The sequence below is a fragment of the Nanorana parkeri genome, unplaced genomic scaffold (assembly GCF_000935625.1).
Source record: "Nanorana parkeri isolate BGI_ZX_2015 unplaced genomic scaffold, ASM93562v1 scaffold132, whole genome shotgun sequence".
Classification (NCBI taxonomy): domain Eukaryota; kingdom Metazoa; phylum Chordata; class Amphibia; order Anura; family Dicroglossidae; genus Nanorana; species Nanorana parkeri.
The window spans coordinates 2010970-2034375 of record NW_017306400.1 but is presented as its reverse complement, the minus strand read 5'-3'; the positions used below and the strand labels follow the sequence as shown (position 1 = coordinate 2034375).

At 39.2% G+C, this 23406-nt stretch overlaps 1 protein-coding gene across 1 annotated transcript in view; it reads right to left on the bottom strand.

The window, feature by feature from the left end:
* Window positions 1-23406, bottom strand: part of ALDH1L2 (aldehyde dehydrogenase 1 family member L2) — a 44186-nt gene that overhangs the window by 6537 nt on the left and 14243 nt on the right. The window contains exons 4-18 of the mRNA XM_018553887.1: window positions 22975-23140; window positions 21722-21823; window positions 20348-20437; window positions 19065-19199; window positions 17873-17998; window positions 17588-17679; window positions 16843-16987; window positions 13155-13274; window positions 11973-12100; window positions 9808-9958; window positions 7638-7708; window positions 6640-6745; window positions 2883-2970; window positions 1228-1321; window positions 1030-1129 (exon numbers count right to left, since the gene is read on the bottom strand). Of these exons, the coding sequence (XP_018409389.1) occupies window positions 1030-1129; window positions 1228-1321; window positions 2883-2970; window positions 6640-6745; window positions 7638-7708; window positions 9808-9958; window positions 11973-12100; window positions 13155-13274; window positions 16843-16987; window positions 17588-17679; window positions 17873-17998; window positions 19065-19199; window positions 20348-20437; window positions 21722-21823; window positions 22975-23140 (1714 nt within the window). The remainder of the gene's footprint in view (window positions 1-1029; window positions 1130-1227; window positions 1322-2882; window positions 2971-6639; window positions 6746-7637; window positions 7709-9807; window positions 9959-11972; window positions 12101-13154; window positions 13275-16842; window positions 16988-17587; window positions 17680-17872; window positions 17999-19064; window positions 19200-20347; window positions 20438-21721; window positions 21824-22974; window positions 23141-23406) is intronic.

The following is a 23406-nucleotide window of genomic DNA, read 5'->3' as shown; positions in this document are numbered from 1 at the left end:
TCTTTATCAAGCATGCAGCCAGTGAAGCATAAACTATTTATGTGCCATTTATGTATACGGGGCCATATCCTAGGATCTGAATGTTCTAGGTTTCCATGTATAATTTAATAAACTCGATCACACAAATCATTATACCTAAAAAAAAGCAGAAGCTTTATCAAGTAGGTCTATCCAAAATATCAGTGAAAGTCCCAAGGACCACTTTTATATATATTCCTAGCAGCCATAATGGCAATAGCCATAGCATGGCGATTCTCCTCGGTAGATATGACAACAGTAAAGGTCAAAATCAACTGGATTATGGCAAATGGTTAACTGAATAGTATATTGCAAGTAAAATACTTTATTCACTGCAATATGGAAACCATAGATGTGTTATTGGTCCTAAATGTAGAGCAAGACTGATCCCGCCAGACTCCATACACCCTTCCCCCCAGAGTCTAGACAAATCTCTTTTCCCTGTCACCCTAAATTGTCAATAAAAACTAATGAAGGAGAAAAGCTCCTGTCCTGCGTGCTGGTTCTTGGCCAGTGATTCATTAGTTACAAACCAGAACCAGGTTGCTGTACCTTTAAAAACAAAGTCAAAAATCGAGTTTCTCATATTGTTATCTTTATGGCTTCTTATTCATATTTAGCCCTAAAAATAGACTTTTTGTTTGCTAGTCCCCACTGCTGCAGCCATAAAAAATGGCCGTCCAATTTCCCATAAGATATTTTTAGCATTCTCCTGAAGCGGGGTGGGCTATTGAGATTGACTCAGCTACACAATCAGTGCCTTTGACTCACACGGAACATGGTCTTGGCTGCAGCTGCAAGGTAAAAATAGCAGGGCGACAGCAGTTGGTTGGACTCTGCAGGACCCTGCTCTATTTTAATGTAAGCAGCAAGAAGGGTTGGTGGGCCTAAATTATATGTTCACTTTAACAGGAAACAAAACCTTTGAAGTTCCTGCTCTTTACAGCGTGCCAATTTCCCAGCTACATATCTGGATTCTAAAACATGAATTTTATTAGGAAATCTACTCACCATTTTTACAGCCTTATCAAGATCACAGTCGCTAAAGATGATTAGAGGAGATTTCCCACCAAGTTCCAGTGAAACCTTTTTTAGATTGCTGACAGCACAACTGTATGGACACAAGAGTATCTGTACATGAGTATATTTATGTTGACAAATCGGTTGCTTGCATAAAAAAAAAAGGGAGAAACATATGAATGAAAATACCTTTTCATGATCTGTTTGCCAATTGGCGTGGACCCAGTAAAACCAAGTTTGCGAATATCTGGATGCTCAGACAAACGCTGTCCTACCAAACCACCTTTACAAAGAAAAAATTATGTAATCTATACGTCAAAGGGTGATCAGATAATTAGAACCAATTAAAATCCATATGCAGCACAGGTATTTTTAGTATTAAATACAGAAATGTGCAAATACATGTCCTTAGCTAAGTTGCTTACTTAGCTATTCCATGTTGATATGAAAATAGGTTGCTACATTACCTGAACTACATACAACAATTGCAAGTATATAGCGAAACCTGAAAATCTGTATTTTAACTCTAGGACCCTAGTGTTAATGTTTAATGTATAGTATATGTTAATTAAAACATTATTATCATTATCATAGAGGATTTATATAGTGTCACCAGTTTGTGCAGTGCTTTACAATATAAAGGAAGACGTTAGAGTTGGACAGAAGATAGACAGAGCCTTAGGGGACACATATGGAAAGAGGAGAGGAGGAGGAAGAGCTGTAGGTGACACTGAAGGAGTGCTTAGACAGGTAGGAGGAGAACCCTGAGAAAGCAGTCTTGGGGGTCAAAGGAGTGTAGTGTTTTGAGGAGTCAGTTGTTAACTGTGTCTAAAGCAGTAGAAAGGTCTAATAAGCGTAAGGAGTAAGTAATAGTGGCCATTGTTTTAGCAGTCAATAAGTCATTAGTGAGTTTTAGGAGGGCAGTTTCAGTAGAGTTTTGTGGGTATAAGCCAGACTAAGGGGTCGGAAGGTTGTTATAAGTGAGGTGGTGGCCCTGCTTTTTATGGGGGGTTCTGCCAGGGTTTCCTGTCAGTGCCAAGTGCATTGAGCAAAGCCCAGAGTCCTGACAACCTGCTCATTGTACATAATCATTATAAACCCTTTCCTGCTGTTTACAGCATATAATGACTCTCAGACCTGATTAGATGCTCAAAGGGCATGTATTTGTTAACCCTCCTCCTGGTATAATATAAAGAGAGATTGTAACGTGCAATTCCACTACTGGAGGCTTCTTCCACCAGAACTAAATGTAGCAGGAAAAGAACATGTGCCACCTTCTTTCAGGTCCAACCTCCTCTGGAGTTCTGCACTGCAATGTTAATAGGTCCCCAGCACTGAGAAATGCCCACTACCTTGTAAAAGAGACATTCCTTTATCATTATTGTCTACATATCCAGTCCACCATACAGCAGTGTACACAACACTAAATGGCAACATGCGCTTGTGTTGCCATTTTCTGGTAGCCCTTTTCCCACTATCTGCATCTACGGTATCCACCTCCCTCTTCCTACTGTACAAAAGAGCCTTGTGATCAGTGAAGAGGTGATACATCCTTATATGCATGTACCATGGGAACAAATGGAGGAGGTGCCATCACAGTTGATTTACAAGTCACTTTTCAAAAACTCTAGCTAGGATATAAGAAATATAAAGATTTTACAAAATAGTCATGGTGTTTTAGAGTAAGATCTGGTGAGTTTGGTAATACATGTTGGCATGATATTTATTCTCATCTTTATTTTGAGTAATGGGATATCTCAGGGCTCCATCCTGTAAGATGAAATCACTTTATGAAACAAAATAGAAAAATAACAGTGTTATGAGCACAAATTCTAAAATATTACCTGACCCTGGCAGGATATTGATGACACCTTTGGGTACTCCTGCTTTTACAGACAACTCAGCAAACTTTAAGGCTGTAAGAGGTGTAACCTACAAAAGAAATGTAATATGTCACAACCATAAAAAAAGGTTATGCTGAAATGCATAAAAAACATATTGAGGGGAATTTATCAAAATCTGGAGCAACTGTGTATGTCAACCAAGCAGCTTCTCTCTTCAGTTTGTCCAGTTAAGATTTGAAAATGAAAGAAAGAAGCGGAATGGTTGCCATTGATTTCAGTTAGATAATGCACCACATTGCGTAGAAAATTGTTGCAATTACAAATGTTTAGGCATTCTCATGTTTATTTCTTTTGTTTGTATTGGTATGACACAAAAAAGTGGAGAAAAAAAAAGCCAAATTTGACACATTCCACGCAAAATTCCAAAAATGGACTGGACAAAATTATTGGCACCCTCAATTAATATTTGGTAGCACGGCCCTTGGAAAAAATAACTGAAATCAATGGCTTCCTGTAACCATCAATGAGTTTCTTACACCTCTCTACAGGAATTTTGGACCACTCTTTCACCAACTGCTCCAGGTCTCTCAGATTGGAAGGGTTCCTTTTCCCAACTGCTGTATTGAATTCTCTCCACAGGTTTTCTATGGGATTCAGATCTGGGCTCATTGCTGGCCAGTCCAGTACTCTGCAGTTCTCTGCCTGAAACAATTTCTGGGTGATTTTTGATGTGTGCTTTGGTTCATTGTCCTGCTGTAATACCCATGACCCCTGACGGAGACCCAACTTTCTGACACTGGGCCCTACATTGCACCCCAGAATTCTTTGGTAGTCTTCAGATTTCATAATGCCATGCACACAGACAAGACATCCAGTGCCTGAAGCAGCAAAGCAACCCCAAAACATCAGTGAACCTCCACCATGTTTGACTGTAGGGACTGTATTTTTTTCTTTAAAGGCCTCATTTCTTTTTATGAAAACAGTAGAATGATGAGCTTTATAATAAATCTGCCATTTTGTTTCATCTGTCATTCTCCCACAATAATTTTGGCTTCCTCAGGTAAGTTTTGGCAAACTCCAATCTGGCTTTTTTTATGTTTCTGTGTCAGCAGTGGAGTCCTCCTGGGTCTCCTACCATAGCATCTCTTTTCATTCAGATGGCGACATTTAGTGCGAGCTTCCCTGTATGTTTTACCTGATGAAGGGGATCCTTTGCGCCCCCGAAACGTTCGTTGTTTGCTACCATGATGCACGTCAATAAATAGACGTATTTTTGCTAATCTGGAGTGCTGGTGTCTCTGCTTCTGCTCATGATTGTTACGGCTGCCACCCGTTGACTACCGAAGCACCCATTTTCTGAAGGGATTTACGCAGTGAGGAGTGCGATGGGACCATGGACTATTTAGTGCGAGCTGACACAGTTGTACCCTGTGCCTGAAGGTCAGCTTGAATTTGTCTGGAGGTTGATCGAGGGTCTTTATCCACCATTCTAACAATCCTTCGTTGCAATCTTTGATCAATTGTTCTCTTTCGTCCACGTCCAGGGAGATTAGCTACAGTGCCATGGGTTGTAAACTTCTTGACAATGTTGCGCACAGTGGACACAGGAACATTAAAATCTCTGGAGATGGACTTGTAACCTTGAGATTGTGCATGCTTTTCCACAAATGGAAAAGCATGGACAATTATGGCAAATTGGACAATGGCAAATTGCAATTATTTCTTGCAATTTGGAGAAGGTGCCAATAATTTTGTCCAATAAGGTTTGACCTTTTTTTCTCCCCTTTTTTGTGTTATACCAATACAAACAAAAGAAATAAACATGAGAATGCCTAAACCTTTGTAATTGCAACAAAGTGGTGCATTATCTGACAGAAATGCAGAGGTGCCAATATTTTTTGCCATGACTGTAGGTCATATATGTAAGATTTTAGATCTGCAAAAACATTTGGATATATAGCGGACAATAATTACAGAAAGCAGCAATGCGGACTTGTGTCACACGGTGTTTATTTCAGTAGTCATAGCCATTTCACATAACTCCACACCTCTAGTGTAGCTCCCTGAAAAATATCCTCATCTGGCTGCTGGAATGCCATTGGTCACTTGTATTGGGAGAGTATTGTAAAAATAATGTATATATCCTTTCAGGGTATGCCTGATAATCTGTCCTTGTGGAACAATCTATTCTTGAACAACTATGCATTATTCCTAATTCTACTCAATGGGAATTTCATGGAATTGTTACATTATAAGATCTATATTTTAAAGGTGTTATGTACTCCGTTACCTAATTACCGTATATACTCGAGTATAAGCCGAGTTTTTCCGGCCCATTTTTTGTGCTGAAAAATGCCCCCCTCGGCTTATACTCGGGTCAGCGTCTCGAGGAAAGGTCCTCGGCTTATATTCGGGTCGGCTTATATTCGGGTCGGCTTATACTCGAGTATATACGGTACAGGAGAAGCATGATGTACCGCCCTCCTTTTTTTATTACATATTTTTGCAACTCCACCATTATTTAGTCACAGTTTAGAAACCAAGATATGACTATTTCTAATAGGCATACTGAGGTCACAAAGCCCCAAAGGATTTGTCTCAACCCTATACTCCCAACTACTGCATACCAAACTGGGCTAATTTCCATTTACAGTCAGAAAATTGGGAATTTCCCATGCTTATCCTGACAGATAACAATTGGAATGATGTGTTTCTCTCATATGCCTGTTTCGCCAGCAGTTAATAACTGGCTGATCCAACTGTATATTATTCCTTAGACTTATTTATCCCCAGTTCAGCGCCATAAAATAAGACACATGGCCACCCCTAATTGCATACACTGCACCCAACCTCATGCCGATTTTATGCACCCTATTTGGAGTTGCCCAGTTATAGCTGATTTTTGGAAACAAGTGACTGCCTTCCTTGCCAATCTTCTAAGCCTCCCCGACTCGTGCACCCTGAAATTTGCCTATCTGGTCTATTAGATGAGGAACGTTGGCCAAGCTGCACAAGAATACTTCTACGAGAAACATTGTTTATGGTCCGTAAGGCCATAGCTATTACATGGATGGACCCATCCCCCCATGTGGTGTCCAGGATAAACCTGATTATCCAATATAAGAAAGTTATGTATAGAAAGAGAAATTGCCCTCTCAAGTTTCATAAAATCTAGAACCCATGGAGTGAATCTGCATTTACTGTGAACGTGAGATACTAATTTCCTGGTCTACCTCCAAACATCTTTTAAGTCTACAATAAGTTTGCCTTAGAGAGTACCTTTAATTACTGGTTGGCTGTACCTAAAAAAAAAAAAAAAATCACTGCAGATTGCCACTGTTTATACTTTTTAACTGTATTCTTTGTCATTATTCACTATTACATTCTTTTTGTCTTTTATACATGTACACATGAGGATAATTACTGTAATTTTTGTACAACTTTTTGCAGCATTGGGGGTCCCCGGTTTGGATCCCAGACAGGGCACTATCTGCAAATAGTTTGCATCTTCTCCCTGTGCTTGCGTGGGTTTCCTCTGGGTACTCCTGTTTCCTCCCACTCTCCAAAGACATTCTGAAAGGTTACTTGGCTCCAGTCTGTATTGACCCTGTATGTATGCATGTGGGATAGGGACCTTAGATTGCAAGCTCCTCGAGGGCAAGGACCGATGTGAATATGAAATGTAAAGCGCTGCGTAAATTGTCTGCACCATATAAAATACCTATAATAAATAAATACGTTGTGAAAAACAATGTACCTGTGCAGGTTTCAAAACAAGTGTATTCCCTGCAGCCAGACATGCTGCACTCTTCCATGCAAGCATCATCAATGGGTAGTTCCAAGGAATAACGATAGCACAGACACTATGGGGAGAATATAAGCCATCTAGATTAGATGCCAAACCATACCACAGCTCAAACCTTTCTTTTGAATAGTAGAAATAGTGGTTAGCTTTAAAGTGGGTAATGCTCAGAAAAAATATATGTCAATAGTACTAAGGGTGATGTCACAAGAGTGATCCTGTTGCTGCAGACAACAGGATCACCATCTTCCCAGACTTAAAGAGCAGGGTACTTATAGTATTAATTAATTACCTTGTACATTTTCAGTTCTGTTCTAATGTATCCGGACAATAAGACCTCATATGCATTGCATATGAAAAACACTGGATTCAGCAAGTATTATAGCAAGCTTTGAGCCAATTTCTCCAAGCCCACTCTTCACCACAATTCTGTATACAGATATTAATACGTGTGCTGGTTGTAGCGTTAATCAAGCTTTAAGCAAGCTTCAGTTGGTGCTGAAACTTGCCTGAAAGCTTGTTATAGCTACATCCAGCATTCTTAGACTTGAGCTGAAGAGTACTTTAACGACCTTAAGAAAGCTTTCCAAATGCTCTCTATATTATTGTTGGTTAAAAGCCATAGAAAGCCATACATGGAATCTGCAGGATAAAAATACGGACATGCTATTACTGACTTTTATTGGAAGGTGCAAATTTCAGGGCTGGCATCCTTAGCATTTCTTCACTACCTGGAGAGTCATTGAGCCAGAGGAATTACTGTATGAGCATCCCAAAACTTCACTAGCTGTTTTTCAGCTCAGTGACTCAGTAATAAGTAAGGCAAGGATAGGAATGACAACCCTGAAATTTGTTCCTAGTACAAATGTCAGCAATATCAGCTCCTATACTACTTCTTGACATGTTTAGTTTAGAGATGTGTACATATCATTAGCACAGGGTCGAATACTCACCCTAGTGGCTCCTTTTTAGTAAATGTCAAATTACGATTTGGACGTGCTTGGTTTATTGGAATTGTAGTTCCCTATAAAACGAAAAAAAAAATTTTTTTTACTACTATCTTAATATTTAACAGAAAAAGAGTCAACAGTAATGGCAAAGAACCCTGAAGCATTAAACCTACCTTCATTATTTGTAAGTCACTGAATCATAACAAGTAAGTGCATATAAAGTATCAGCTGGGCCAGGCCGACTCAAAGGCTGACGAGGCTCACTCCTAGGGCACTACGGTTGGGGGGACAGCTGAAACAGGGGGCATTTCTTGCCTCTGAATCACCCTGTCTCTCTCCTGCACCCTGCAGGACCAGACTGTCAAAAATGACAGCCCCGCTCTGCAGATTAAACTGGGAGGGTGGCTGTGCCAGTGTAATCAGCAGAGCTCCACTGGCAGTGTGACTGCCACCCTATCCTACATCAATTGTTCAGACAGTTCATTCCTGCTCTTCATTTATTTAAAATGATTGCTGCAGTTGTGTCCTTCATTCACAAAGTGCTGTTATGTTTAAAAAAACAAAAAACAAAATTAATTAAAATAAGGATTAAACCTCTTATTAGTGCTTAGTTAACCATTATTTATTTTTTATCAACCCCTTCATGCCTTAGCTATTATTTTGAATTTTTTAAAAACATTTAAAATATGCATTTGTGGGGTTCTGTAGTGCCAAAACAAGAGCAGGGGTGGGCAGGAGGGCTGATACACTTTGGCATCTTCGCCTTGGGTGCCAGGTGAACCTTGGTGTCAAGCACATGCTTGTTTTCAGTTTAATGACAGCCCTGGAGCAATTGCAGACCATTAAAAAAACAAGTCAACAAACATCCTCTAATATTTCTATCCTGACAATTTCCTTATAAGACAAGTAAATACAAAGGGTTGTTTTGTCATTTGCATATATTATAGCTTCACTCTTTTTTTCGGTTTGTCATGCAAGGGGTGATTTGCATTCTGTACCTCAAAAAAACACACTATTTATTTTTCCACTTCCCATCTAATAAATTGCACCAAACAGAGGTGACAAAAAAGAAACCCAATATATATATATATATCCATTCCTCGGTATGGACATAGATGGGAGGATTAGTCTGCAGTAGCTAACGCACATGCGATCCATTGATCACGGTTATAATGCTTCACTGGCTTTTTCTTTTATGAAGAAGAGTGCTATTATGACTTTTTTTGCAAAAGGTGACATTTCCCTTTAAAATAGATGAGCACACAAAAACACGTTATATTCATCAAAACAACTAAAAATTAAAACTTTTGTTGAGTCAATCAAAGGTCACGCTAAAGAGATTGTCCCTCATTTGCATTTGAAGTCTATAAGTACACTTACATTTTTGAGAAGAAGCTGGGGGAGATAGCTGGGCTATGTCAGGAAGCCATATGCTAATAGGATTGTGCATAGGCGTTCGCCCCTGCACAGATGTGCTTATTGCAGATCATGGTGCCAAACAGGCTATTTAAGGCTGAATTCTGCGTACCTCCAGTGCTGAGAGATCTTTGGCTTCAACCTGTGACCCTCTGCTGCTCCGTTCCTGTCTGACCATGGCTTGTCTTCTGACCATTCTTCTGTCTGCTGATTCTGTAGCCTGCTGCCCACAAGTTACTGACCAAGCCTATTCATCATTCTGCTTCTGCCTGCTGATTCTGTACTATGCTGCCTGCAAGTTACTGACCCGGTCTGTTTCTGTCTCTGTCCTCATCTGTTGTACCAGTGCCAGTGCTGTTCCCTGCTGACGCCGCTTCCAGTGTGGCATTCCCTGCTGGCCAGCATCCACACATCCTCATCATCAGCTTCAGAGACTACATCACCTGCCGACACTCGTGCCACTCTTCTCTCCCTGCACCCTCTATTTCAGCATCAGGGGTGCTTGGAATAGAGCAGGAAGAGAGGCAGTCCTCGTCATCTCAGGCTCCTGTTGAGGTACGCGACAGGCTTTGGGAACCTCATTTAAAATACACCTATACTTTAACTCTCATTTACAATTTCCTTAAAATGTTAAATCTCGTACTAATAAACTTTTACAATTTCACATGCACAGGTAGACATCCACAGACTCACCAAGCTATTAAAGCAATGCTAATGAATGAACAGAGTAAAAGTAACCAGGTAAGAATGTTCTTGCCTGAATTTTGTCACACCATCCAGCGAAGTACCTAAAGGTCTGCACAGACATCCCCACGTGAGTTTTCAGTGCCAGTGTGTAGACGGCTCCTGAGTCTAATGCTTCGATAGTTGCCAGCTCTTCTTGATGTTCTTCCATAAGATCTGCAAGTCTTAAATGGAAGTTTTAGCTTATACCTTACTGCAGTGTTACTTTTGACAGCCATAGTCTTTTGACTAAAATGCCATTTAGTTTTTATCAAGTTTTAACCATCTGAAGTGTTTTAGTTTTAGGCGACTAAATATCATAAGATTTTAGTTGATTACATATACAGTAGATTTAGTCTACTAAAATCTAGTGGGTTTAGTTAAACAGTCATTTAAGAATTTCTCTAGAATTTCCAATCTCATTATATACTCATGCAGTAAACATCTGTTAACCTGTTATTACTTATGGTATTAAGGTTTGAGCATGCAATACAGACACAGATTTACTGTTGTGATATAGAACATGTCTTGGTTTAGGTTAAACCAAGTCTTTTAAGGAAACAATAACATTGAGTATTTTCAACAAAGGACCAGTAATTAGATATGCATTGATTATAACAACTGGCATATGACATTCTTCATTCTTTCAAGCAGAAGTGCAACTCTAAAATATTAAAATGAAAAAACTATATTGGCTGTAATGCCATTGCACATATTAATTATTAGCTGTCCATTCAGGATGGAACCGGAACTCTAAGTCCAATGAGATTAGTTCTGATTGGATCTTTACCCAAATCGTTTCTACCTAACATTTGGGTCTAGTTTTAGTTAGTCGACTAAAATGTCAATATTTTTTTTTATAGTTTTAATCATCATAACTTCGTTTTTATTTAGTTTTAGTCACTGAAAAAGTGTTACAGAAAATTATTAGTCGACGAAATTAACACTGCCTTGCTGTTTGCAAAAAATACAAAAGGTGCAAGAACTACCATATTGTAATTTTTTCTGCTTAAGCAATATAGTAAATTTGCATCAAGCTACAAGATGCATTCTACACCAAGGGCCCATTGTTATTGCTGTCAGCAGTTTCTGCAGTCTGACCAGCTCTTTCTCATTATTCACAGCAGATTTTTGGGTTCTAAAGCCATACAACTAACAGTATGTAAAAGGTCACAGACTCACAGACCTGAAAACAGTAAAAATAATGAAACTGCCATTATCTGTGTTGTCCCACATTATATACCCTGTTTGGGAAACAAAGGGCGAGTAGTCATGTACAGTGTGCATCCTTGTCTTTTATGTGTAAGCAAAAAAGTATTGCAAATGTGTTCATGTGTAATTAATAAATTAAAGGAGAACTATGACGCGAGTGAAAATCACCCATCCTCATAGTTCGAGCCGACGTGTGACAATTAAACTGTCACAGGTTGGCTCTATAGATCAGGAAGTGAGCGAACACATACCGTCGCTCGTTCACTTCCCGATCATCTCCATGTAGAGATCCGTCCCGACTGCGGCGCTCTCAGTTTATAGCAAGCTGTAGCTCGCTATGTACTGAGCTTTGGGTCACGGGAGGACGCTAATATATGTCCTCCCGTTACCCTTAAGAGAACTATGGGATAAAAAGGTTACCCCATAGTTCTTTTATTGTAAGTGTGAAGGAATACATTAGTATAATTAATATTTATTATATAGTGGCAACATAATCCATAGAACTTTACAATATGGGGAATACACAAAGTAAACGTGCAAACATTGGCATAGACAATGCAATAAATAAGTTGGGAGCCCTACCTGCTAGACCACAAAAGCTGACAATATGTCAATGTTGTTAGACTGTGGTTGTTCCCACAGTGTACCAGAATATCTGGCAGAAACCCATGCATACTCAGGGAGTACAAACTCCACAAGTAGGAATGCTAAAAGCTTTCTATGATCTGCTGCTGTGTATAGGCTCAGATAAATCATTTTAGCCCATATGAAAGCATGTAAAAAATTACCCTACATTTATGTTAAATTATATACTTAATTTACAACGCTTTACACAAGGATAATTAATCTTTCTTTTCAGCCGTGTTACTGTAATTGTTAAATCTCATTACATTGTCATGTTTAATAAAAAATAAAATAAGGTTCCTTATTTCGAGGTGCTGGCTTTATGTATTGGGCCATATGCAGTATGTTACATGCAGTACTTACCTGTATAATATTCTCCCTCTGTCTCTTGCATTCATTTTTCCCCACTCTCCGTTTTCAAAGGCGTCTTTTGCTGCAGCCACAGCTTTATCTACATCAGCTACAGAGCAATATGAGACTTTGCATAGCACCTGTACAGAAACAAAATTCCACATAATGTTTTTTTTTTGTTTTTAAGTCATAAACTGATATGCCAGACAGCAATTCTTGAAACTCGTGGGAACTCCAGAGAGGGGGAAATCACCCCCCACCCAGCCTTTACCAAAACTAATCTTTCCAGCTTATGGGTAGACTCACAAAAATAGGGAAATATTCACTTTAAACAGGTAAAAACACTGCTGCTTTATTTTACTGAACTAATGAATAATTCAAATTAAATCTTAACCATTGCAATGGGGCTACCCCCACACTGCAAGGGTTAAGTTCTCGTTTTGCCAAGGGAGCTAAAATAACAGATATATTCACCGAAACTGCAATCCTGGCTAGCTCCTAGACCAGTCCATGCAGCCTCACTCCCCCTTAGCTCTGGCGGCCTAAGGTCCTGTGAGTCATCATGTTCTATACAGTCTATAGGACATAAGGACGCATAGGGACATTTCATCACTGGAGTTGAGTAGGTTGAAAGGACTGGTGAAGGAGCCAGCCTGGGTCACAGTTTAGGTGAGTATATCCCTGTTATTTTAGCTTTCTAGGCAAAATGAGCACTTAACCCTTGCAGTGCAGGGGTAGCCCATTGCAAAGCTTAAGATTTGATTTGCCTGCAGTTCTTCTTTAAGTATACTTACATTTTATAAACACTCAAAGTATAAAATATGCTGGGTAAATATTTTCAGCCTTATGTATTACAATTAAAAGGCAATAGTTAAAGAAAAGAGAATAACAAGAGAATGTACATGACTTTGTGGCTTGTTTTCCAACTCTACTATCGAGACATCATGATGCTGCCAACACCAACCAGCCAAATGTCTGTTCTCATTTCCTAGCTCCAGAAACAAAATGCAATTGTAGATGTTATTAAATACATGAAAATGTGTCTTTTATGCATGAAATACTGAAGGTCTGCGTGTTTTTCTTACTTTAAATAAAAAGTGAGACCGTGTTATGTGAAAAAAGAGTGCCTTTTTCTTATATAGTTTTGCCTAATGGGTGCCCCTCTTTCTCAATTCAGAAAGCAGTCATACTCACTGATCCATCAGTTGGATTAATAGTGTCATACATTTTCCCACTGTCAGCGTCCATAAACTGTCCATTTATAAAACACTGGTATGGCATCTTCACAGTCATATTGTTCACATTTAACGTAGCCTATTGTTTAAAAACAATATGTAAATTAATAGAACAAAATAGTTAAAAAAGATGCAGATTTGCAAAGGGTCAATTAACAACATTACAGTATGTATGTGCAAGCAGCATTTTTGTACAGCAATGTCTGTGTGTTTGTATTCTGTGCTCATGCAAATATCTTGCTGAAGGAAAGGTCTGATATCTTACACTCTTAAGGGTGTATTTATAAACAATTTACAGAGCCATTTATTCTGCTAAATTGCATGTACATTAGTTTTGTGCAAACTGGGGCAAATACTAATGTTATAAAAATATTTTATTTCCAGATCAAATGTAAACTCTGAAAAAAAACATTATGGGCACTAGATGGTGCTGAGGAGCAATTGAAATTAGTATGTCTTTTCTATGCTCCACAGCTCCATCTAGTGCCCATAATGTGATATTGTGTATTCAATTGCACACGTCCTTATACTACATACTCGCTGGCAAATCTAAAGGAAATCTCCTTTAGGCTCACCATAAAACGTTGAAACCTGACCCTACAATCTTTGTACAATCAACTTTTGATCTAGCAAAACTATGTAATATGAGGGCATACTTACACTATCCTATTTACTAATCCAATCAGTCAGGCCCTTGTACTACATGCATGTTGGTAGATCTAAAGTAGATTGTACAATCAGATTGTAAAGTATGGTGAGCTTTAGATCTACCAGATGTGTAGTGTAAGGACATCTGCAATTAAATACAAAGTGAATAGATGGTTTGGGTTTGTCTTCCTATTGAATAGCTTTGGAAAATGTAAAATAGACTGTACAGAGATGTTTTAAACTTTATACTTTCAGATTGTATAGTGTATAATCAGCTTTATAGTCAGCAAATGCACTGTTTTAAAAAGTCTCATTCATGCTTATTATTACTTGTAAAGGAAACATGTACACAAATATGAGCACTGCCAATGCTGTCTTCTTTATAATACTGATAGCCAGGTAGGCACTCTGAGTCCCTAACCTGGAAGAAGCATACAGATTGAAATGTTAAAGAGAAGTCAGATGTCCTGATTTCAGAAAGCACTAAACTAATTGGATTACAATGACAGTCAAGCAACCAGCTGTTTCATGAGGAGATGTCAGCACTGGTAGGCCTCCATGTTTGTCTCAGTACAAGTTAAAGCAGGACCAAAGAAGCGACAAACTGGGGCCGATTTACTAAGCAATTTGGGAATCTTCATTCAAAAAATGTGCATATATTCACTTCGATTATCCATTGTGAAAAGCAAATTCCTGTTTACTTTAAATTCCCGATCATGTGCAGATGCTTTTCAAATGATTGGATTACTAAAGTGAATATTCCTTTAGTAAATCAGCCCTAGTATGATAGATCTACATTGACTTTAATATCTACTATATAATATTTTACAGTTTCTTTCTGCATCAAAATATTAGTGTAATAGGGTACAGGACAAGGTTACTCCTCTAATCCCTGAAAGGATGGACCCTATGATAATCATGTTGGAAAAGTTCTGAAGTAAGCAGGCATTTACTTTTTTCACTAGGAAGTTACTAGGTGCTTTTGGCAGTGGACATGAATCAGCATGCGCACCATGACCGGTCTGCAGCCCCATATTAAGCAAACTGTGATTTACTGTTTGTTCAGACACCTTTCTATCAGAATCAATATTATCGTTTTCAGCAATTTGAGCTACAGAAGCTCTTCTATTAAATCAGACTACATAGGCCAGCCTTCTCTACCCACATGCATCAATAAGCCTTGGCCGCCTACGACCCTATTGGCTCACCGGTTTTCCACTTTTGGTAGGTCCTGACCATGTCAGATTGGGAACATACCACAAGAGGTGCATTTTGGAGTTGCTCTGACCCAGTCAATAACAATTTGGCCCTTGTCAAAGTCACTCAAATCCTTACACTTGTCTGTTTTTTCTGCTTCCAACACATCAAAATCAGGGACAAAATGTTCACTTGCTGCCTAATATATCCCACCCACTTCTAGATGCCATTGTAATAATCAATGTTATTCACTTCACCTCTCAGTGGTCATAATGTTATGGCTGATCAGTGTATATGAACTGTCTTTAACTGCCAAAGGATTTCTAATTCTGCACAGTCAATCTTGTGACCCAGGTACTGCTTGCAGACATAATAGCTGGGCCTTCCACCTCCACTGCAGGCAGCACACTTTGGTCTAGTCCCACCCCCTGCTTTCTGTGTAGACAATGAATCCACTGACGAATCCACTGACAAATCCACTGACTAAATAATCTCTCTGCCACAACTGCTCTCCTTTCAGCATGTTCACTGTCAGCCTGAGGGACATCTATTATTGGCCTTCTTCTTAATCGGAGTTCTGCTTTACAAGGGATGACAAGATACTGAAATAAAAACAAAGCTGTACACTAGCTGCATTTAAATAATACATAGCTGCATTAGCTTGTGTTTTTTAATCTTCCTGCAGTGAAGCTTTAAGGCCCCTTTCAAACGGGCGGTGCGATCCGGTCAGCCTGTCAGTTTTTTAGGCAGACCCAATCGGATGCCCAATGTAAGTCTATGGGCAGTCGCGTGTACATGGACCGGCGTCCATTTACACCCGGTTAGCCCTAACTCCAGCCAGGTCCGGAAAAACAAACAGTTCAGAGATCCATTCCGTCAGACCTGATTGTGCCGTATCGAGGGTAATCTGATGTAAACAGAGACAGGTCCCTTTACATCTGATTCCCCATAGACAGACATGGTTTCCAATTAAAGTTGTTTCCTCTATCGCAAGATGGAGGACAAAACTGTACAGACACGGATGTCACAACAGTGACATCCGATCCGTACTGTTGTAGTCAGGGGAGGATCCATGCACAGATCCTATCCCGATCAGCCCATATGAAAGGAGTCATCTTCTCATGTTTTGCTATGCTCTGAAGAAGTATGGTTACTTTGGCAGACAGCCAAAGGGCTGCGACTGTTTACTGTTCTATTTATGTCAAGAGTATGACGCAAGTAGCTGTATACATGCTAAGCTATCAGATTTCTCGCTGCTTTCTGCTGTCACTATTCACCCTGCGCTCTACAAAAGTTCCTTTTCAAGATTCTCAAGTCACTACTAAATACAAACTGTTTAGACAGTTGACAGAGAACATGAAGTATTCAGGCATGCATAAGGAAGCAAGAAACAAATAAAACCTTACACCTATAGAATTTGCGGGGCCTAGAAAAGTCTCTTTTTTCAGGTTAAGGGCCAGAGTCAATGGGCATTTCTTTGTGTCAGAACTGCTCGTCTCTCCATACAAATCTATGAGAATATATAAGCAACCTGAAGCAGGTCAACTGTAGGTCAATTACACCTGTCAATGAATCTGAAATGATCTTAGAAGTGTCTCAAACTGATGTGAAAAGCATGCTCATCGACACAACCCAAGGCCTGTCAACACAGGTCTTAAAGCAGCTATGTATCTTGAGGAACACTGATATAACCAAAGACTGGCTGCATGGAAACCGGTTTGCTTGTAGACAGCAGCCATTATAATAAGCACATACATGCTTTTATGGGGGGGGGGTTTCTATAAATGGATGTTCACACTCACATAATCTATAACTAGTTCTTCTTTATCTTCTCCTCTGAATTTCCTCACAACCTTCTGTATGAAGTCTTGAAATGTGGTGGCCATATAGACATCTTCATTCTGGAGTTCTAACCCACCACATTTCTGTTTGATCTCCTCAATCAACCTGTGAAAGTACATGGCTTAGAGTGGACCAGATATAATGACACATAAAAGTTAACCTCAACTGTCCTTTATTAAATACTATCTGTCCCTAAGGCAAGGACACTTGGACCACAGCCTCTATTGAATATTAAAGCACGCATATATGTTTTTGTAAATTATGATTACACTTAATACACTATGTAATAAAGCCACGAGTCTCAAAATGTTGCAAATGAAAAGCAAATTGCCAGTGCAAATGTTTTATGAAACTATATTGCATTTCTGACATCTACATGTCAGAAACCACGGTCTTGCAAAACCTGGAGCTTTTGGCAGGCACACAAGGAAGTTTGAGAAGTACTGTAGGTCACAAAGACACACCATGAGCTCTGCGATCAATGTAAAGACAACTGTCAAGAAACAAAGGGTCTACAGTAATAAGAACTGTGGGCCAGTGCACCTATTCATTTCAAAGCTCTATTTTCTACTATTCTGGGCATTGGTACAAATCCCATAGTTTGGAAAGCACTGATATAGGTTATAAATATTACACCATGCCTATGTTAATGGTAAGGAAAATACTTTCAATTTAAAAAAAAGAATATTTGTAAATACTACTGACCTGACAACATCCATAGATGCAGCTCCAGATTTAAAAAAATCTGTTGTATCTTCAATTACAGCAACATTACTTAGAATTCCCTTCCAAATGTCCTAGATGTATAGGATAAAATAACATCTGTGAATGATGGCTGCATTTCCAACAGAATTATGTGACATCTTTATAGATCAATCTGGCATCTGCACTGTTTTCATTTCAGATCATAGTGGTATGCCACATTCATAAAAGAGTTTGTCTTTTAGGGAACTATTGGAAAGAGAAATGTATGTTGTGTATAAGTCTTACCCTGATATTAGATTCCATTTTTATTTCCTCATCGGTTAGCTCCAAGGATGTAACTTCACCTCTTGAAAAGTAATTAGATGCAGGGATCATTTTCCCATCTTCAAACTGAAGATTTTTGACAATTAGCTGCAACAGAAAAACATATATATCAAAATAAAAAGTCCATGGGGAAAATGTATATAAGACATTTGCTGTAGATTCCCCAGGGAGACATTTGCCCTATTTATAAAAGACGTTTCACGTGTTTCCCCCGTAAATAAGACACTGTCTTATATTTTTTTTTTTTGGCTCATAAAAACACACTAGGTCTTATTTTCGGGGTAGGTCTTATTTTTTTTTTTTTTATGTACAACAATCCACACTTATTCATGTACAAAAATATGGTGATCAGGGCAATCAGGGGCACCATACCTTTCCAAGAGCAATTTGCTAACCAATCGCTGGCCAGAATGAGCAAAGCGCACTTTCCCTATTGATTCCTCACAGGCGGAGTGCATTTGGCATCACTCCGTCTGTGATAGAAGCCGGCACTATAGAGGAGGCATCAGCTTATGCGGCTCTGCTCCCTCCGGTGCCGCCTCGCTTCCTCTAGCGCTGGCTTCGTTGGCGCAGCTAATTCTCTCCTGCGGCTCTTCAAGTTCCCCCTAATGCCACCACCGGCCCTGGGAATGGTCACAACTAGGTCTTATTTTCGGGGTAGGTCTTATATTTTAGCAATTCCCAAAAATAGTACTAGGTCTTATTTTCGGGGTAGGTCTTATTTTCGGGGAAACAGGGTATTTGCTTGCAAATTTACCACATCAAACAACATCTGTTCTTTAATTGAAACTATATTACTTACCATGTGTGACTGCTCCAAAGTGATATTTTTTATGTAGTGTCACATAACTGGAAATGCTTATAAACTGCTACTCTTATACTGTATATTCACATCATGGATCATCATGTATCATATTGGCTGGCAATAGGTTTGATCAATCAGATCATTCCTTTCACACTCATACTATAAAATGATATAGTTTACAGTCTTAAATGTTCATTGATTTACACAGACAAGCATGTTGCTAAATATAATTCACAGATAAAGCAAATACATTATTTGCTTCTTTAATTAAATATTTATAATTAAAGTGTGATTTACACTATAGGTATGCTTGATCATGAACCAGTAAAGCAAGTCTTATTTGCCTACCATTTTTCCATCTTTACCAAATAGCACTAGTCCATTTTTTGTAACAAACCCTGGTTTTGGTACTCCATCAATAGGTAATGGTTCTCCAGCAGGCATTGCTCCCTCCAGCAAGGATGATCCATAAAACGTCACCATCTGGTAGAACAGATAATCACAATAAAACCTCTCTTTTTTTTATGTAAGGTACAGTATATCATCTCACACTCTGGATAGCGCACTTTTCAATATCAACCTTAATTAAACCTAAAAAGGGCACTGGAGCTTTACATCATATCAAACATTTCTGCACTCTAGCTAAACTGCTATAATCATCTTTTTCTCCTCTTTCCGTATTTCATGCAAAAACAAATAACATAATGCCTAATAGTATCCGCTAATCCTAATAGATCTGTTTTGAGTACTTAAAGTTTGAAATTCAGAAGATGGCGTAGAGAGGACTGTAGTTAACCTTTAGAGGTGAGATGCATAGAGTCCAATGGTGTTGCTGGGCCCTGTCAGCCAGGACATGTGCCCTGGGTCTTCTGAGGGGTGCACAGGGTTGAGGACTTGTGATAACCACTCTATTTATGTTTTCTGTGTCTGCACCAAATATTACTGTATGTATCCACAATTATCTAAATGCATGCAAGCTTGCCGGATTTTCCCCAACCTCTCAGCAAATTGAGCTAATTGGTTGGAGCTCTTTCTCCAAATTTCTGGGCCCAATCCTGTTGCCGGAGAAAAGACAGGAGAAAGTTTTGAGCAAGACAGGTTATATTCTCTCCACCTTTCAGTTACAGCAGAATAGGCTACAAGTAGGTAGGGTAGCCCAACAGTGGCGTAACAACCGGGGGGGGCAGCAGGGGCGCGGGCCCCGGGCGAAAAGTGAAGGGGGGGCGGCGGCCGTGTTACATTTTCCTGCCGTTTTGTCGGCGCTATATGTGTACTCAACTTTCCTGTGGTATACCATGCCCATCACCATTTCTCCCCACAATGGTACCTCAGTTCCCTGGGAGACCTAGCAGTACCTCTGTTAGAGTGCCAGCCAATCTGTACTACAATAGATTTATAACAACTACATTGTTCTCATCCCCCTTTTTCATCCCTGCCCTCTATCTTCCTTTCCCTCTTTTTTCAATTTAAGAGAACATTATAATTTAGCCTGCACACATAAAACACCAAACTTTTACACTTACAAAATGTCCTACGTCTATAACTTTTTATAACTGTGTAATAACAGCTTTAAATGAACACTAAAATAACAGTTAAAAAAAAAAAGTTTGGGTTGTCTTCAGGCCTCACACCTGGTCATTTATGACAGTCCATGCTCCTGGCACTTTATCATGTCCACGGATCCAGTTATGGATGGCCGCAGCAGAGTTGTCCCAGGAGATCTGCAACAAAAAAAAATACATGTTTATTGCATGTTTTCTATACAAGGATATCACTTTTGAGTACAACTATTGTAAAGTTGGATATATAGACTCAAAATCTGTAATCTCAAAAAGTAAACAAACATACCAGACAACACTTACTAGACCCTACTCTTGCCAATTATAAAGCAGAGGGAACTGTATGAGTTGAAGAACCCGAGACTTACATTTTGTTTGACTTTGGAGCACTTGTCATGTAGAAAATTTGAAGCGTGAATAAATGACCAGTCGATTGTCTTAGTTGCACTGCATAGAAAGTGTATGATCCGTAACAGAATGTCTGGGTGCTGATAATCACTAATCAAATGGTGCTATTAGAAATCCAAATATGGAACAGTTTCAAGCAGTCCAAAGGCCATAGTTTGCGACTCTATATGAAGACATCAGATGAACTGACCTTTCGGAGAAACAGGGGTGTTTTACTATGGCAAAAAAGGTGTTCACTTAGCAAGGAAATTTGCACTTTGCAAGATAATTTTCCCTTAGCTTAGCAAATGAGGATAACTTTCGTCATCCAATCATGTACCTTATTTTCCTTGGGTATTCTTTGCAAAGTGATTTTTCACCAAATTCACGAACGTAAGGGAGAACAGCCTATTTGCCTTTAGTAAAGCAGTGTACCCTTTTAAAGGTAATATAAGCCTTATGGTGTGACTATTATGACTTCAAATTAAATTTCAATATAACAGGGTTTGTAACAGAAGGGTGACGCTTTTGGAGAAGGCAGGAGAAGTGAAAAATCTAGGACAGCATAGCTGATTTGGAAAAATTCTCCAATTCAGCTCCCTTTCCAGTTCAGCTATGTTGTCCTACATTTTTCATTTCTCCTGTCTTCTCCAAACTCTTCACCCTTTAGTGCATAATTCTATAAGTCTTTTACAGCACTGATTAAATAGCCACGTCATCTCTTCAGAAAGGTTCTGTGTTCAAACCACTACTTTCAGGTAGACTTCTCTAACCCATTAGTTGTCCCCCCCGGGAATCTCCGTGTCAATTGTGAAGAAACATTGTCAATTGTCATTGTTGAAAAATTACAAACTTCCATAAAAATTGTATCCAGTATTGAAGCTACCTGGTTAAGCAAACCTTTGTTTAGTTTACACATCCAAAAAGCTCAAGAGAAGCTGGCTCCTTTCATAAGCCCCATAATAAACAACTACAATTTAACACATGAATCTAAAGTCTAATATTCATTAAGTAAAAGATAAAGATCTGCATGTTTTGTTGGACAGCTCAATTCATCACCTTAGCGTTTTCTTTTTTCTGGATTCCTTCATAAGTGGCCCCATCTTCTGGTTGGTCTATACGAGGTGCTTTACTATCAGCAATTAACTGCACAGCTTCCACCTAGCAAAGCAAAATAATATTCTTATGTATTTTCTTGTTTAGTATTATATATCGCATATATATTATGTAGATATCACATACAGATAGAGTCACTTCAGGGCATTAAACAAAAATGTCAGTTTCCTTGTGGAGAGATGTTTGCTCACCCCTTGCACAACTATGCAACAAAGGAATGTTGTATATAGTGAGCTATGTTAAAGGCTAAGTTCACCTTTTGCAAAAATTAAAGAAATGCATATTTAATGCTATAACAAAAAATATTTCTGTAATTTTTGCATTCAAGCCTGGAAAGCATTGCAATTGTGATCACTCGTTCGCATCTGCAAAGCTCGGGCTTCTGCACATTTTCTCCCAAGCAGAGCTCCGTACTGAGGTACAGAGTTTGTTAGAAGAGATGGGGAAGGACGGCTGGACTTCAAACTGCATTAAATCAGGTCATACAGAGTCCAGCCGTCCTCTCTCTGGTTAGATGCGGTAGAGCTGTCCTTATTCCCATCCAGCCCCATCTCTCCTAACTGATACTCCGTACATCAGTATGGAGCTCTGCCTTATGAGAATGTGCAGAACCCTGAGCTCTGCAGCCCTGATCGGTGGATCACCTTTGCAATGCTTTCCAGGCTTGAATGCAAAAATTAAAGAAATGCATATTTTTTGTTATATTATCAAAATATGCATTTCTTTCATTTTTGCAAAAGGTGAACATGGCCTTTAAGTAAAAGGTACATTTAACATGTCATGAGTCAAATTCTTTTAAAAACACAGAGTGAAAAAAATACAGAGAAGGCCGTTGCCAATTTTGTTCACTGGCATTTATGTTCATCCACTGGCTTCATTACTTTCGCAGTTACTGATCCAGAACAAATATGCAGATCAGGAACATTACACAAGTGAAACAGTTTTCGATACTTATATTTGCAAACTTAGATTATATATGTTTTTGTAATTTTGCATGGCTAAAAATTCCTACAGCATCACCTAAACCTGGATGCAGGTTTATACACACATCATTTTGACACATCACATCAAAGTAGTGTCTTGTGAAGTAATAGTAATGTGCATTGTTTTATAGTATTCAGTGTTGCATACTGCTGTACACTTTTTTGGTATGTTTGTGTCTACACAAGTGATATAAACAGGACATCATCACTCACCATGGCTTTAATTCCTTCAGGAAAGAGGAATCGGTTGTAAAGAGAATCCACCGTATCATTGGGCTCCACATCACATACTCTCTGGAGTAAAATTGGACCAGTGTCTAATCCTTCATCAGCCCAGAATACAGAAAACCCAGCCTTTTTATCTCCATCTATCAAAGTCCTGCAAATAGAACAACATAGTGCACATAAGACACAGCTACTATTGTTGTTCTGAAAAAGCTCTACTTAAAGTAGAACTCCAGGCAAAAATTTGTAATAACCCTTGTAGTGGGTTAACGGCTTATTTTTGTCTAGGTGCTAGAGAGCCGTGACAGGGGAGGGACTGGATTCCCCCCTCCCCGCTCCGATCCTCCAGCGCTAAATGGCGGAACGGACGGGGGAGGGGGCGGGTACAGCAGGCTCTTCCTCTAGATAGGCAGAGCCAGC